Source organism: Tiliqua scincoides, chromosome 3 (genome assembly GCF_035046505.1).
Source record: "Tiliqua scincoides isolate rTilSci1 chromosome 3, rTilSci1.hap2, whole genome shotgun sequence".
Classification (NCBI taxonomy): Eukaryota; Metazoa; Chordata; class Lepidosauria; order Squamata; family Scincidae; genus Tiliqua; species Tiliqua scincoides.
Genome location: NC_089823.1, coordinates 93,116,160 through 93,133,242, shown reverse-complemented (window position 1 = coordinate 93,133,242; position 17,083 = coordinate 93,116,160). Strand labels below are relative to the sequence as shown.

Below are 17,083 nucleotides of genomic sequence, written 5' to 3'. Positions count from 1 at the left end.
TAAAAGGATCAAGAAGCTGTGCAAGAATAGCAAGAAGCTGTGAGGCACCCCTGACTCAGTGCCTGGCTCTCTAAGTCTTTGAAGACCAGACAGAGCTGGTCTGCATTATCCTGCCAAAGCAACAACTAATAGGAGGATAAAGGGGGTGTTTTAGTGTGGCAGGGATGGAATTTTACTGGACCCTTTGTCTATGCTTGAAATGAGTATAAAAAGCTAGCTGTGTCTAGCTACACTTGTGCATGATCTGAGGCAACTGGCCTCCTTGCTGCCTTGCTTTGGTACCAGCAACAAACAAGCTGTTTTCTGCTATACCTTCCCTCAGAGCGTTAAATTGGGATCTAGCACTCTGGGTAACGAACCTCACACTGCCTTTGTGTGTTCAAGGGCAACAAAGTCATGATCAGACGTATCAACACAAATAGGGCATTCCAAATATAATGAATTTTGAATGAAAATATTTTATATCAGTATTTGCATGAATTTAGACATGGGTTATGCAATTTATAAAAAGAAATACTTGAAAGTTCCAGTTGGTACAAGGCTCATTAGATATACTCTAATCATCCACAGCTTCATGTTTTCAGCACTTAAATGTTAAATCAAACTCACAGTTCCAGGAGATAAAACTGAAGCACAGATATGATCCATGCAATGCAAGAGATAGTTTTAATTTAATTTATTTAAATCCAATAAAGCTACTAAAAAGACAGCCGATACAAAACACACAATATTAAACTTTGCGGTACTAAAGTACAAAACCTGCACAAGTGTTTAGAAAGAGGCAAACTCAGATACACTCCACACACACAGCATTCTATTTTAAATTGCTCAAAAATGTCTTTGGGTATGATCCAGTCAAAGTTGGGCACTCTGAAATGAATTCAAATAACCACAAGTGGAAGGGAAGGAACTTTTTCACTCAGTTCATACAACGCCTCTGCCTTTTTTCCAGAGAATTTCCCCACCTGCTGCAGTCCCCTACATCGCATGTCATCCTGTTCCCAAGGGCCCCCTGACTCTTGGAACCGTTTTTAGGGAGTGAAGACAGCTGCGAGGAGGGGGTTCTCTTCCACTTCTGCTCATGGTTGTTGGAATCTAAACCTTTAGGTCCCCTTAGTTTCATAAGACACACGCTTTAACTATTCCACAGAAATGAAACAGGCTTTAGTCAGACTTTATCCTCTCTTTTTACAATAAGGTGGATTATTCTTACTATAACTGTATTTCTTTATGAAAAATCTAAACATTCTTAAAAACTTACAAGTTTTAAAATCAAATTAATCAACAGCCATGGATATTCTACCAATATTTTGCATCTTTAGAGCACTCTAGTAAAGAAACTTCCTTCATGTATAGGGTGCAGGAACACAAGAATATAAATGTTCACACCCAACTGAGATTGGTTTTACATCATAGGCGGAAGAATCCATCTGGTTTCAAAGAAACCCACCCCTTTTACTCAAAGACAGAAAAGACGCAAGGCATTTTTACTGCTGCAGCTTTTCATTGCTTATTCTCAGTGCAATGAGTTCACCCACATTTTTCAAACAGACTGGAGTTAAGTGTTGGCATGTCTCCTGAACTTAAGCAGGTCTTTTGTATATAGGCAAATAAGGTCTTCCACATATGCATGTGTATTTGTAAGATACTTGTGCACATACTGTATAGAAGTACAGCACTAATTCACAAGCTACTTTTCCTCTCAGAAGAGAGACCGCCTTTCTGTACACAGCCTACTGCACTTCCATCTGTGTATCTCCAAAAACAGAAATCCATTTATCTCTAATGATAACAGAAACTTCAATTTGAAGCAAAGTCATGACACAGTTCAGCTGTCGTTCCTTATGTCTGCAAGGTGTGTTAATCTCACGGCAACACTGGAAAAATCCCAGATGTCATCTGCACAATTGTTACTGGCACCCAAGAATATGAAATACTTCTTTAGCCCTGCCAACAGAACTTCTTTGTGCAAATCTATTTAACTACTGTGTGAAGTCCAGCAGAAATGTGGAACACCCTCTTTCATACCCCCTATATACACAGGTAAGAGAATTGGAATTTACTTTTAAGAAGCCAATACTGCAGTACAGTTGAGCATGAATAATTATAACACAGATTTCTTGTATCAGGTCATGCAAGAGCTCAAAAACAGGACACTTGAGAATTCCAAAGTATGGTTGGTAGAACAAACTTGTTCCAAAGCCAACTGTTAGAAGGGGATGTAGATAAATTCAAAGTGAAATACAGGTGACAATCTTAGGATGATGGGGGAGAATGTGGTTCCTGCTTTATACTGTGGAGTTGTTAACATATGAAGAATCCACTGCAACCTTGTTCAAAATAACCTGTCTGTTCTGAAATGGAGTTAAACATATTTTACATTTTCAGCAACCCTGTTGGTTCATGGCCATGTTACATGCTGAATCTTCTTTTTTGCTTCAGTTGGCTTTACGCCATTCTGGAGAAGGAAACAAAAGTAGTAAGTAATGTTAAGATTTGCTCTACTGACTTAAACAAACATGGTATATAATATCCAGAATGTGGTTTCTGTTGCCATCTTGTGGTTAGAATAAAAATATGTTCTTCACTAGATGTACAAAGAGAAAGGAAAACTGAAATGCTAGTCCAGGGGTATCAAAGCCAGATGCGGCCCACGGAAGCGTTTTATCTGGCCCTCAGGCTCTCAGCTGCTAAACAGTGCTGAGGTGTTACTGCTGCAAAGGCAGCTCAAGTGAAATTGGACACTCCCATAACTTGAAACATAACCAAGATTTGCGTAATTTCTCTTGTATCATTTGCAGCTAATGAGTTCCTAGTGAGAAAAAGTGTTTATTTTTGGTTATGACCTATTTAATGCCATCACTACCTGCCTAATGGCATCACTTCTGGCCCTCAGCAGGCATCATGAATGCCTGCCCTCTATTTGAAATGAGTTTGACACCCCTGTGCTAGTCAGTTAAGTTTCTCTTTTCAGCAAAAAAAGTTTGAATTCTTGCAGACTAGTAGTGGTCTACTAGAAATATCAGTGATATTAGGGATGGGAATAATTATAGACACACACAATTTATTAAAGTTTACTATACAAGCCCAACCTCCTTATCATGGATTCGGGATAAGTGGATTTAATTCACTGTAGTTCTGCACCCATGGTAGAGGGCTGAACATGAGATCCTGTATGCAACCAGAGATCCTCTTGGGTGATATCCAGGGCACTTTCTGAGGCCCACAGAGGCTGCATGCAAAAACCCGAAGTGCCTTTCCGACACCTTTGGAGGCCTTTCTGAGGCTTGTAGAGGCCGCCTGAGGCTTCTGCAGGCCTCAGAAACCCTCTGGACATAGAGAACTATTGGCCCACTCACGGATCCCGTTATCCACAGATTTCAGTATCCCTGAACCCTCATGGATGCCAAAGACTATTGTAAACTATGTTTCTTGTCTTTCTGGAAGATACAGGAATTTTTAAAATCAAAATCCCAAACAGTAATTCAAAAATTTTAGCTAGACTGGGACAAGGCAATTCAAATCATGAACTATTATATGCCTCTTTTTTACAGCTGTCTATTAACAATTAACAGTAAAATTGTGCTATGACATGGTAAAATTCAAATAATTTGTGTGTAGAATCCTAGTGAGCTGTGCAGACTAAGTACAATAAAATGCTCTTGTAACATTTGACAATCATGCTATTCCTACTAGGATTGGCAAATGCTTACTTATGCATTTGTCTAAGAAAAAAAAGGAGTAGAATACAGAGAGTATACTTACAGTTGCATCAGACTCTTCTTTGGGGGCAGTTCTCTTTAATTTCACAACAGTAGTTCCTGTTACAGACACCAGTGGTGGTAACTTTTGACCAGACGTCATATTAATTATAATATTGTTCTGCTTAGTCTCACTAATCCTGGATTCCACTTTAATGTCCTGTGATAAAGCGGAGGCAGACATGCATGTTGAAGAATTTGAAGGAACAGACAGTTTCTTACAAGTATTACTTGTAGTTCCAGTTGTAAGTAGGCTTAGACGATCAATGGCTCCATTATCCGTCTTCCTCACTTTTATACATGTACTTGTTGAACCACCATCAAACACAATGAGAGGCCGTTTCCTTAGATTTTCCACAGCACCAATGCTGAACAAAGAAATTGTAACATTTTAAAAAACATTATATAAACACATACGAAACCACAAATTAATTATAAAAAACTAAGCCATGATTCTACCACTCAGAAAGCTTGGAAAGCAAGACTAATTGATTTCTGTGGAATACACATTCAAATCTGTGATTAGTACTGAAAATTCATTGGAAATTAATCTGTGACAATGCTGCTGGTATATTCAGGTGTTTTGCTTCTTTAAAATTTATCTCACTTTAATAAGAAGTGTTCAAATGTTGAGCAAGTCTTTTTAAAAAGTACAGGCATGCCCTGTTATTCACAGGTATTCCATTCTGGAACCCCCTATGTTTAACTGAACACCCCCCACCTTCCAGAGGCAAAGGGAGCTCCGCTTTCCCCACCTCTGGAGGGTCTTCTGCTAGGCTCAGACTTTAGAGCTTCCCTGGGTCTCCTAGTGTCTTATAAGGCATTCAAAAATGTCACTTCCAGTTTCATGAAAAAACCAGAAGTCCCTTTTTTTTTTAGTCGTAAGGCTCTGTCTGGGCCTGGCAGAGTCCACGGACGGATGGACAGTGCTTTTGCTAGGCTCAGAGGACCCTCCAGAGGTGAGCGCAGGAGGCATGTGCAGGGAGGCTGTGGACCCAATCCACAGATAACCGAAACCGAGGGAGCCCTCCGGTATAGATTCACTTTGTTACACAAACAGATATACTGAATTATTCAACCTCTTATATTTCAACTACTTGAAGATCACTGTTTCATGACTCACAACATGCAGAAGACACTGCTCCATTCAAAGTTCCTTTGTTGATTATAATAGAGAGCCTGTAGAACTCCTCCTTAAGGAAATATAATCTGCTTGTATAATATACTAGCACAAACTCAGGTTTGTATTTTGACTGAGTCAGGATAAAGCAACTGTTCAAAACACTTAGGAAAAGCCCTCCTGTTTCTGTTTTTAGAAATTTAGCAATTATTTATGGACAGTTACTAACACCTAGCAATAAACATTGTCAAAAGAGATTCCAAGCCAGAACACAGCTAATCACAACTGAAAATTGATTTAAAATTAATTTAGAAAGTGTTCCATTGAGGGAGCGTTCAATTCTCCTTTTGTGCTAGAGTGCAGCTCAGTTAAGACATAACACACATGATGTCCAAACCATGATATGGAAATGAGCAATACAGGTCTCTAAGAGTTCAATCCATGTGCCTTGGGCCCAGGACAGTTACAAACATGCCATAAGGCAGGGGTATCAAACATAAGGCCCGGGGCAGAATATGGCCAGCTGAAGCTCTTTATCTGACCCTTGGCTTCTTCCAGCAACACAATCAGCTGCTCTCAGTTACTAAGCAGGCCTTTCACTACTGAAAGAGCAGTCCACATGATAATTGGGCTCTCCCATATTTTGCAAATATGATCAAGATTTGTATATTTTCTCTTCTATTTGCAACTAATGAATTCCTAGGTGAAAAAAGTGCTTGCTTTTGCACTTGCTTAATGACATCACTTCCTGCTTAATGACATAACTTCTGGCCCTCAACAGGCATCATGAATGCTATATGGCCCTCTGTATGAAATGAGTTTGACACCCCTGCCATAAGGCATGTTTGTGCTTCCTTGAGAGTCAGCTGAGCTGGTGCAGGGATGTGTACCAGCCTGCAGAGGCTGAATCCAGCCTCTGCGCCAACTTGATAGGGGAGGTTTGTGTCGGCCAACAACAAAAGTCCGGAGAGGGTGGGGAGAAGGTGTTTCGGGGCGGGTGGTCCCGGGGGTAGGCGGGTGGGGAACAGGAGGCAGGGTTGGACCCAGCAGATATGCTGGATCCTAGCCCCCGTTCCTGAGCGGCGCAGAGCAGCTACAAGCCACTCTGCTCTCCTTGGACTTATACCACCTCCTAAGGTGGCGCCAAGTCCGAGGAGATCCATTGGGGCTGCAGTGGCTTACCTGAGGTAAGGGGAAGAGTTTCCCCTTACCTCTGGCTGAACCACTTTGGGCCCCTATCTTGCCCTGCTTATAGCTTGGGCCTCCTGGCCTGCCTGTTCCAGCACAAGATAGGATTGCACTGCACAAGTCTACATAGGTGGATCATTTTCTCCAATGCAATGGCTGACCCCATTTACTACATTAGAGCAATGGGGAGAAGTCTCTAAGTTGCTACAGGCACTTTGTGCAAGAGGCTTTTTCAAGGCAGAGTCATTTACAATTCACTGCACACCATTCTAAGGGTGACCAGATCCATTTTCCACTTTGCTTATTGGCAAGCAGAGCAGAGCTCTCTGCCTCAGCTCCTGATTTCATGTGAGATGGCAACTCGGTTTGTGCTGTCAAAACTGGGGAGAAATGATTGGTTTGTAAAATGTATAAACATACATATTTTACCAGAGATTTTAAAAATGAATTTCCTAAGCTTTCAGCTATATATTCAGCAGCAGAATTTCCCTCATCAGCAGCTATATATTCAGCTCCAAGAAATATACAAAGAGCCCCATTGAGAAGCTGTTCCGTACTCTGTGTTTTATTTATCCTCAGTGTGAATTTATCACATTACTGACTTTCTACCCTTTTGAATAATAATCACCTACATGGCTCTGGAAGTGCTAAGGTATGCAACTAAAGTTGCCAGGTTTTGCATTTACTGAGTCAAGAGGAATAACTCAAAATAATCATGACTTCTGAAAGATTTCAGAGTGAATTATTGTTAAAACAGAATTACCTTTTGATATCATGTGTCAACATCTGCTGGCCTCTTTTCTTTTCCATCAACTTTCCCCATCTAGATTTTGGCAGGTTACGCTGAGGCAACGGTATGACATGCTGAACATAAAGATCAGCAAGGCCATCCTTACTTATCTTCACCTCATCTTCAATAGGAACATTCTTCTGTTGAAAAGTGATTTAAAAAGTCTACTGTTATGAGTGGAACACTATTTAAATATAACTATATATTGTAAACTGTGATGTACATTACTTACAATATACAATATACCTTCATGCACAAATATTTACTGACAGGGTTTTGTTTTTTAAATACATTTCTGCACCTATTTCAGCTCTCCATAATTTACACTATTCACCTCATTCACTATGAAGAGAGAAAAGGGAGGCAGAGTGAATGCATGTGAGCATATATTCTCAACTTAAGGAAGTGCTTAGACAGTACACTTTACAATTCCATTTTGGAGCTATGACATGAAACCTCATTTGCCCTAAACCTTAAAGAGAATCCCCCTAGGTTAAAAGCTGTAATGCTAAATCCATATGCAACTGAAATTATATCCATAAACAGGAAGTGGAACTAATGTGAAAGATAACAAATCTACTTGCTGAAAGAAAATTAATTTTTGTATTTCAGCGTGTTTTAATAAAGATGTGCAGTACAACATCAGTGATGTTTATTACACACTTTTAAAAACAATTATAATTAGTTTGAAAAGACTTTTCTGGGTATTCACAAATAAAGATCATAGAATAATGATCACATTCAGACTGCTACCCTATTTAGTAGGCTTATTTGGAAGTAGATTTGCCTATTTCTCTTTAATAGCCCACTTTCTTTGCTGTTAACAGGTAAACATTGAGCAAATATTTTCCGGGCATGAAGGTAAAGTGATGGAAAACATTTCACCAGCTTAAGTTCTTTAAGTGAGGCTGCTATTATGGATACAGAAGCAGACACAACAAAAGGTGGTAAGCATACCACAAGGTGATATCAAACCACAGTGTAGGCATGTGACACCTTTTCCCCCCCAAACAGCTTAGGAAAGCAACATCCTTCTACTGAAGTAGCAGACTATGACGTTCATCAGATATTGTTTCTTTTTTATTATACTTTTATGTCTTTAAAAAATAACCCACCCCAACAAGGTACCTAAAACATCTTTGTAAAAACATAAATAAAAATACACTAGTAGTTGCCAAACAGCAAACAAAATCAGCCAGGATGCAGAGTTCATAGGGGCGCTCTGCCATGATCTATACCAAGATGAGCCCACTTTAGGCTTATAAAATCCAAGGGTGACCAACCAGAGCCAGATTTAAATAGCATTTAACATTTATATAGTAATCTCTGATTACAAAGTGCTTCACATTGCTAGAAAACAACACTGTAGGGTAATAATGCAAACCAAGCATGTCTGCTCAGAAATAAGCCCTTCAAAGTTCAGTGGGACTTACTCCTAGGTGATTGCATGAAGGATTGCAGCCTAAGTATTATCTCCATCTTTTACTATGGAGGCTGAGGTGAGAGGGAGTGGCTTGTGCAATTCCCCACTTAGTAAACTCATGGCAAAGGCAGGAGTCCTGATTCACAGCTCAGTTTCTTAGACTGCAATCCTAAATACAAATAATAGGGATTAAACCCTGTTAAATACAGTGGGGCTTAGTTTATGCCTAATTAAGCTACATAGCATTGCAGTAGTATTCACTTTGCTACCAGCTTTTTACAAAATAGGTAGGAGAAGATTGCAAGTCAAATGCACAATGTTTGTCACGGGGTGGGGCAAGTGCCTTTCCCCTTAAAATGGATTAAGTTGGTTGTTGGCTACCCAGGTGTAGTGTATCAGTAATTTAGAGAATAAAACCTGGGCGTGGGTGCCTGAAAAGGAAGACAGCAGGAGGACAGCAGCTGGGGGTTAACAGCTTTTATAATGAAAGACATGCTGAGAGACCTGTAAGGTGGTAATTTTAGCTATATGATCTTTTCTTGTTTTTAGCTACTGTAATTCATGTAAACATGTTTTTTGGAGCAACTGACATTCCCTTAAAGTTATAATAAAAATCTTATACATGAAAATTGAGTGCAATAATTGACCAAGGAAATGTATGTTAATAGGAGTTGGGGCTTGAAGTAAGCAAAATAGAAAACATTGGGGTGTGTGTGTGTGTGTGGAGGATGGGGTAGGGGAGGAGAATTAAATTCTGCTTGACTTGGGAATCTCCCCTGGTCCTTTCCTACCCCAAGGATGATGTTTGTGACAATGTTGGTTGAGGAAATGAAGTCAATTATCTACTTTACACTTCAATAATCTGCATATACAAGTATAAATCTACCTCAGTGTTATTAAAATCAAAGATTCTAACACAAAACTCATTCTACAACTAGCCAGCAGAGCTGCACAAAAATCTGGTCAAAGGTAACCAATGAATACAGTACTCAGTTTGACACATGAGAATCACTGAGACAAGCCATTAACTCAAGGTCAGCCAGGACAGATTGTTATTTTTAACCCATTTCTGCCCAGTCCACAGGTGTACACATTTAATCCCTGTTGCATATATGCACCACTGGGCAGAAATGGCTTAACTTGCACCTCTACTTGTTATCATATCATTCTTGCTGGTATCAGAGGAGTCAGAAAGCCTTGCTGATCTACCAGAAACCACTCAGAGATCTATCAACAGATCCTGATCTATTTTCTGGTCATCTCTCCCCTAGAGCAAAATGATTTTATCAGACCATAGGCCTCTTTGCACCATATATTTTAAGTGTGCATTTAAAAAATAAAGTGTGACTTTAAAATGAGACATATATTTGCAAATATAAGTATACCCATATATCTATCAGGGAGCAAGGACTGCATACTTGACAAGTACAACTAGCTTGATTCAGCATTCGTGAAAAGACTTCACAAAAGAAACATATCAGTGTTGCTGAAAAGAAAGACCCCTACTACCACCTAGTGTTGCAAATGTTTTCTGTTGGCTCCTTTAACAGCACCTGGATGTAAAGACCTTGGTACAAGGCAACAGTGTTCATTTTTTTATCATGCAAAGCATCACCTACTTCTTCCTGGATGACCTTGGGCCAGTCACTCTCTCAGTCTCGCCTACCTCACAGGGTTGTTGTGAGTGTTATATTAGGCCCCAAAGAGTTGCTAGACCTCAACAGACCCAGAGTTGGTAGGTAGAAGGAATAAAATGAAACTGCTCTTGCAGATAAGCGATGCAGGGCGCAATCCTAACCCCTTACGTCAGTGCTTTCCCATTGGTGCCAATGGGACGTGTGCTGCATCCTGCAGTTGGGTGTCACTCATGGAGGCCTCCTCAAAGCAAGGGAATGTTTGCTCCCATACCTCAGAGCTGCATTGCTCTTATGTCTGTGCTGGAAAACACTGACATAAGGGGTTAGAATTGCATCCTCAAGGTCTTAAACTTGTGCTTTTGCTTTCTACCTCAGTGTTATTATTTGGCTCTGCATTACGCCAGGCAACCAAAACACTGTGAGGCCTGATCTAGGCCTACATTAAACGGTAGCAAGCAACAGACTGATGTCTGTAAATTAATAAAAAAGGTGTAGGGCAGGGGTGTCAAGCATAAGGCCTGTGGGTTGAATACAACCCCCTACCCAGAAGCAATTTATCCGGTCCCCATTATAACTGGGCTCTCCCAGCTTGATAATTGGGCTCTCTCATATCTTGGAAACATGAACAAGTTTTGCACATTTTCTCTTCTGTCATTTGCAGCTAATGAGTTTCTAGGTGAGAACCAAGTGCTTCTTTCTGCACATCATCTGCTTAATGACCTTACTTCCAGCCCTCAGCAGGCACCATGAATGCTGGGACTTTGGCCCTCTGTATTGCTCCTGGTCTAGGAGCTGATTTGCAGCTCATGAGTTTCCAGGTGAGGAGGAAGTGCTTATTTCTGGTCATCATCTGCTCAATGACATCACTTCCGGCCCTCAGCAGGCACCATGAGTGCTATAACTTCCACCCTCTGTATGAAACGTGTTTGACACTCCTGCTCGAGGAGCTGATGTCTGGGTGAGAATGATGGCTTGTTTCTGGCCACCAACTGCTGGATGACGTCACTTTCTGCTGGATGACGTCACTTTCTGCCATGAGCGCTAGAGCTTCCGTCCCTCCGTGTGGAAACGAGCTGGTCCTTCCTGGTCTAGGAGCAGCCCAGAGACGCGCCATTCAAACAAGAGCAGCTCCTCAGGCCAAGGCTACTACCCCGCCTACTTTCCCCTCAGGTGGTCCCCGTGGGGGAAGTTCCCAAAAACGGTTTAACCGACGAATCCCTGGCCCCGCCCCCTTTTACCCACGCGCGCGCCGGCCACCTCCCGCTACCTGCTCCAGCGTCAGCAGCAAGAAATCCTGAGAGAGCAGCTCCGGGTGCAGCAAGAGGTCCGCGTCCCCCCGCGCGCCGCCCTCCCCCACGGAGCGCTCTCGAGGCCCGCGCGCCGCCATCTTTTCCGAACGCGAGCCTGATTGGTCCACCTCAGCATCGCGCCGCTCGCTCTCTTCCCACAGGGCGGGGCTGCATTCCGGTTGCTCCCAATGCGTGCGACAGAGCAGAGGCGGGGGGAGTGGACTCAGGGCGCGCGCGCAGAACGAGTGACGTAGGAGGGCCTGAGAACCAACCCCTGCAGTGAGCTTTGTCAGTTCCCCACTAGAGGGCGCTCGGTGGTGCTCCAGGGAGGGCTCTGGCTCTTTTGAGTTTCTATGGAAGCTCACCTGAAAGCATAAGGGCTCCCATAGATTTCCCATAGGAACAAAGGCTGCAGTCCTGGGCGCTCCCCCCCCCCCACTGGATTCTATTGGATGGACTTCTGAGGAGACATGGCCAGGATGGTGCTGTGTGGGGAGTTTCAGAGCCCACTCCTGTGCATGCCTACTCAGAAGTAAGTCCCATTAGAGTCAATGGGGCTTGCTCCCAGGTGAGTGTGGACAGAGGGCAGCCTCAGAGCAGTGTTTCGCAACCAGTGGCACGGCACCACCAGCGGTACTTGAGGTGGTGTCTGGTGGCACCCTAGGCCCCCTTGGACGCCTGCTGCTCAGCAGCCAGACCAGGAACACGACACCATAAGCAGCAGCAGGAGGCTCCACAACACACTTGAACAGGCCCTTCCATCCACCCTGAGGCTGTTACTGGTGGTTGTTGCATTGCGACTGGCTTCCCAACCCAGAAGTAACTGGAGATTATGTTGTTACCAGTCACTTCAATGATACTTTAAAAACGGCTACCAACCCTTCAAAAAGGTGGAGCGTGTGAAATGGTACAGTGGAGAACAAGCATTGAGAAATGCTGCCTCAGAGCACAATCCCTAAGGATCCCTTCTATTCAGAAGTAAGTCCTATTTTGTTTAATGGATTTTACTGTCAGGAAAGCGTGGTTCGGATTGCAGCCTTAGAGTGTCTTCGGCCCTCTAATGGAGAAGCCATTGAGTGGTATGTACTGTATTTGAATGGGACTGCCTGGACCATTGGTATGGTACCACCACTGTTACCTGAGGTGGCCTGTGGTGTATTTGACACCAGATACCACCTCTGGTGTCACAGGATGCCTGGTCACCTGGCAGCAAGACCAGGAGCGCAACACAACAAACAGCAGTAGGAGGCTCAGCTTGATGGGCAGAGCTCCAAAGCATGCTTTTCTGCACTCAGAAAAGTCCTCCCGTCTACCCTGAGCCTCTTACTTGTGTTTGTTGCATCATATCTGGCCTCCCAACCCAGAAGTAACTGGTGACGATGTCATTTCAAATAGGTGGATATTTCAAATACAGTAGGTGGGCCATATGAAGTAGTATGGCAGAGGACAAACATTGAAAAACACTGTCCTGGTCGTTCTGTGTGCATCTTGTTTTTTTTTATGCCTTTGGGGAAAACTGGGAATTATTTGGGTGGATCAAAGACAACAGGTTAGGGTGGCTCTCTGGATGTGTTGGTTGCATATGTCTATTTGGGAACCTTTTTAGCTTTCTTACAGCACAAACTGATGTATGTCTACTCAGAAGTAAGTCCCATTATAGTCAATGAGGCTTACTCCCAAGAAAGGAATGCAACCTCAGCCTCAGAGGTTGGATTTACAGTTTTTTCCCCTCCTTTCCTGGCACTGCAGCCGTTAGCATCTGTTTGACCAACAGAAATTGAGGACAAGCATCTGTAAAAATGCTTAATGGCTAAAATTCTACTAAATAAACTAAATGGATTTTTTACTTTTCAAATTCTTTAGAACCAGAAGAATTTGGTTGAAATACTGCAAAAAAAGGGGGCCCCTTTTGAGGGCCCTTAAGCAGGGTGGAATGGTGGGGTATAAATAAATAAATAGCAGCACCTAGTGGACTAGGGCTTACACTTTCCTGGGAGTAAACCTCATTGAACACAATGGAACTTACTTCTGAGCAGACATGGATAGAATTGTGTTGTAAAACAAATACCCAGAGGGAAAATCCAGGTAAAAATAGAAATGTTTTCATCCCTCACCAGAAGGCTAACAGGAAGGTGCAGTTCTTAATCCTATTGGGAGGGAATTCCATAATAAGGGCAGCACCACAGAATGGCTGCCACAAGGAGCAGGTCTATCTGGTTTCACAGGCAGCATATCTCAAATGATCTTAGGGGGCAGGCCAGTTCATATGGAATTTTAAAAGGCAGCTTCAAGAGTTATTTACATAAAAAAGCCTATTCGTGTTTACTTGGTAGTAAGTCCCATTGAGCACAATGGGACTTACTTCCAAGTAAATATGGAAAAGATGTGCTGTCAGTGCGTTAGGTCATCAGTTGTTTGGGGTAAGAGTCTAGACAATACTGAATGTTTATTTTTTTTTATTGGCAACCTTCAGTCTCGAAAGGCTATGGTATCGTGCTCTGAAAGGTGGTTCTGGCACAGCATCTAGTGTGGCTGAAAAGGCCAATCCGCGAGTGACAATCCCTTCCACACCGGGAGCAAGTGCAGTCTGTCCCTGGTCTGTCTCCCTGGCTATGGGCCTTCCTTCTTTGCCTCTTAGCCTCAGACTGTTGGCAAAGTGTCTCTTCAAACTGGGAAAGGCCATGCTGCACAGCCTGCCTCCAAGCGGGCCGCTCAGAGGCCAGGGTTTCCCACTTGTTGAGGTCCATCCCTAAGGCCTTCAGATCCCTCTTGCAGATGTCCTTGTATCGCAGCTGTGGTCTACCTGTAGGGCGCTTTCCTTGCACGAGTTCTCCATAGAGGAGATCCTTTGGGATCCGGCCATCATCCATTCTCACGACATGACCAAGCCAACGCAGGCGTCTCTGTTTCAGCAGTGAATACATGCTAGGGATTCCAGCACGTTCCAGGATTGTGTTGTTTGGAACTTTGTCCTGCCAGGTGATGCCGAGGATGCGTCGGAGGCAGCGCATGTGGAAAGTGCTCAGTTTCCTCTCCTGTTGTGAGCGAAGAGTCCATGACTCGCTGCAGTACAGAAGTGTACTCAGGACGCAAGCTCTGTAGACCTGGATCTTGGTATGTTCTGTCAGCTTCTTGTTGGACCAGACTCTCTTTGTGAGTCTGGAAAACGTGGTAGCTGCTTTACCGATGCGCTTGTTTAGCTCGGTATCGAGAGAAAGAGTGTCGGAGATCGTTGAGCCAAGGTACACAAAGTCATGGACAACCTCCAGTTCATGCTCAGAGATTGTAATGCAGGGAGGTGAGTCCACATCCTGAACCATGACCTGTGTTTTCTTCAGGCTGATTGTCAGTCCAAAATCTTGGCAGGCCTTGCTAAAACGATCCATGAGCTGCTGGAGATCTTTGGCAGAGTGGGTAGTGACAGCTGCATCGTCGGCAAAGAGGAAGTCACGCAGACATTTCAGCTGGACTTTGGACTTTGCTCTCAACCTGGAGAGGTTGAAGAGCTTTCCGTCTGATCTGGTCCGGAGATAGATGCCTTCTGTTGCAGTTCCAAAGGCCTGCTTCAGCAGGACAGCGAAGAAAATCCCAAACAAGGTTGGTGCAAGAACACAGCCCTGCTTCACTCTGCTTCGGATGTCAAAAGGGTCTGATGTGGAGCCATCGAAGACAACAGTGCCCTTCATGTCCTTGTGAAAAGATCTGATGATGCTGAGGAGCCTGGGTGGACAGCCAATCTTGGGGAGAATCTTGAAGAGGCCGTCTCTGCTGACCAGGTCGAAAGCCTTTGTGAGATCTATGAAGGCTATAAAGAGTGGCTGTCGTTGTTCCCTGCATTTCTCCTGCAGTTGTCTAAGGGAGAATACCATATCAGTGGTGGACCTGTTGGCTCGGAATCCACACTGCGATTCTGGATAGACGCTCTCTGCAAGTACCTGGAGCCTCTTTAGTACAACTCGGGCAAACAGCTTTCCTACAACGCTAAGGAGAGAGATGCCACGGTAGTTGTTGCAGTCACCCCTGTCACCTTTGTTCTTGTACAGCGTGATGATGTTTGCATCCCTCATGTCTTGAGGTACTCCACCTTCTCTCCAGCAGAGACAGAGGATTTCATGCAGCTCAGTGACGATGACCTCTTTGCAGCATTTTAGGACTTCAGCAGGGATGCTGTCTTTTCCAGGTGCCTTGCCAAAGGCAAGGGAGTCCAGGGCCACGTGAAGTTCTTCTAGGGTTGGTTCACTGTCAAGCTCTTCCAGCACAGGCAGGCACTCAATGTTGTTCAGTGCTTCTTCGGTGACTACATTTTCTCTGGAATATAGCTCAGAGTAGTGCTGCACCCAGCGTTCCATCTGCTGCACCCGATCCTGGATGACCTCGCCTGTGGCAGACTTCAGAGGGGCAATTTTCCTCTGTGTTGGACCTAGGGCCTGCTTGATACCATCATACATCCCCTTGATGTTGCCCGTGTCAGCTGCTATCTGTATCTCGGAACAGAGCTGGAGCCAGTAGTCGTTAGCACATCTCCTGGCAGTCTGTTGGACTTTGCTGCGAGCAGTTCGGAGGACCTGCAGGTTGCGCTCACTGGGACAGGCCTTGTATGCTGCTTGAGCTCTCCTCTTTTCCTCAATGACTGGTGCCAACTCCTCAAAGTGGGCTTCAAACCAGTCTGCTGTCTTGTTGGTCTTCTTGCCGAATATGGACAAGGCGGTGTTGTAAACGGTATTCTTGAAATGTTCCCATCTGTTGGATGCGTTTGCGTCGGCCGGGCCTGGAAGAGATTCCTCAAGCGCTTGTGCAAATTCCTCCACTTTTCTCTGATCCCGGGTCTTGCTGGTATCAATGCGAGGTCTTCCTTCCTTTTTCGTGTGATACAGTCGCTTTGTTTGCAGTTTCACTTTGCTGCACACCAGGGAGTGGTCAGTGTCGCAGGCAGCACCATGATAACTGCGTGTGATCTTGATGCTGGGAAGGCTGGAGCGTCTGGTGAGGATCAGGTCGAGCTGGTGCCAGTGCTTTGATCTTGGATGTCTCCAAGAGACTCTATGATATACTGAATATACTGAATGTATATTGTTCTATTATTTTTATTATTATATAAAAATAAAATAATTTTTATTATTATATAAAAATAATATAGAAATACTATCTATTTCTATTTCTGATTCTCATTCTGTCTTGCAGAAGGCCTGGAGAGTTCATAGTACAATTTCAGAATACAGGACTATTTGATGAACCAACACAAGGCAAATAATTAACCTAGAAACTTGCTATACAGGTTACTGATGCTTAACTTTGCTTTCTGATCTTGCCTAGCACAGTCAAACTGGAGCAAATGGATTTATGTGAACTAAATAAGTAGAACTCATTTGTTGTTTTGTCCATTTCAGAAACAGTAATGTTTACTATTAGATCAATCAGTTGCCTTACAATGTTTGCATAGTTTTCTCTTGTGACTCCTTTGCCCTTGAATCCTATCCATCATCATTGCTGAGACAGAGTGAGTGTAGAAATATGCTGTGTATATTTTGCCAATTTGCCAATATTTTGGTGGCATCTTGCCACATCAGCGATCCTATGCATACTGACTTGCCTGGAAATAAGCTCCATTGAACATAGTGAGACTGATGCTGCAATCCTCCTATCCACACTTACCTGAGAGTAAGTCCCATTGACTATAATGAGACATACATCTGAGTAGATACAAATAGGATCGGACTCTTACTTCTGAATGAACATTATATAGGATTGGACTATCAGAGCTCCACAACACATCTTAAGTTTATATCTTGCTTTTTGATCCACCAAAGGCTAACAAGACAGGTCACAATTACAATCACGAAATAATACAAGAATCTTTGTGTCATGCCTCATATTA

General features: G+C 43.4%; 1 protein-coding gene across 1 annotated transcript; it reads right to left on the bottom strand.

Moving 5' to 3' along the window:
• Positions 1-643: 643 nt before the first annotated feature.
• C3H2orf49 (chromosome 3 C2orf49 homolog) lies at positions 644-11,312 on the bottom strand. Its single transcript, XM_066621918.1, has 4 exons — positions 11,187-11,312; positions 6,833-6,999; positions 3,766-4,129; positions 644-2,458 (listed from the first exon to the last, which is right to left on the bottom strand). The coding sequence occupies exons 1-4, from the start codon at positions 11,304-11,306 to the stop codon at positions 2,402-2,404; spliced, it is 708 nt and encodes a 235-aa protein (XP_066478015.1). The 5' UTR covers positions 11,307-11,312; the 3' UTR covers positions 644-2,401.
• Between the last annotated feature and the right edge of the window lie 5,771 nt (positions 11,313-17,083).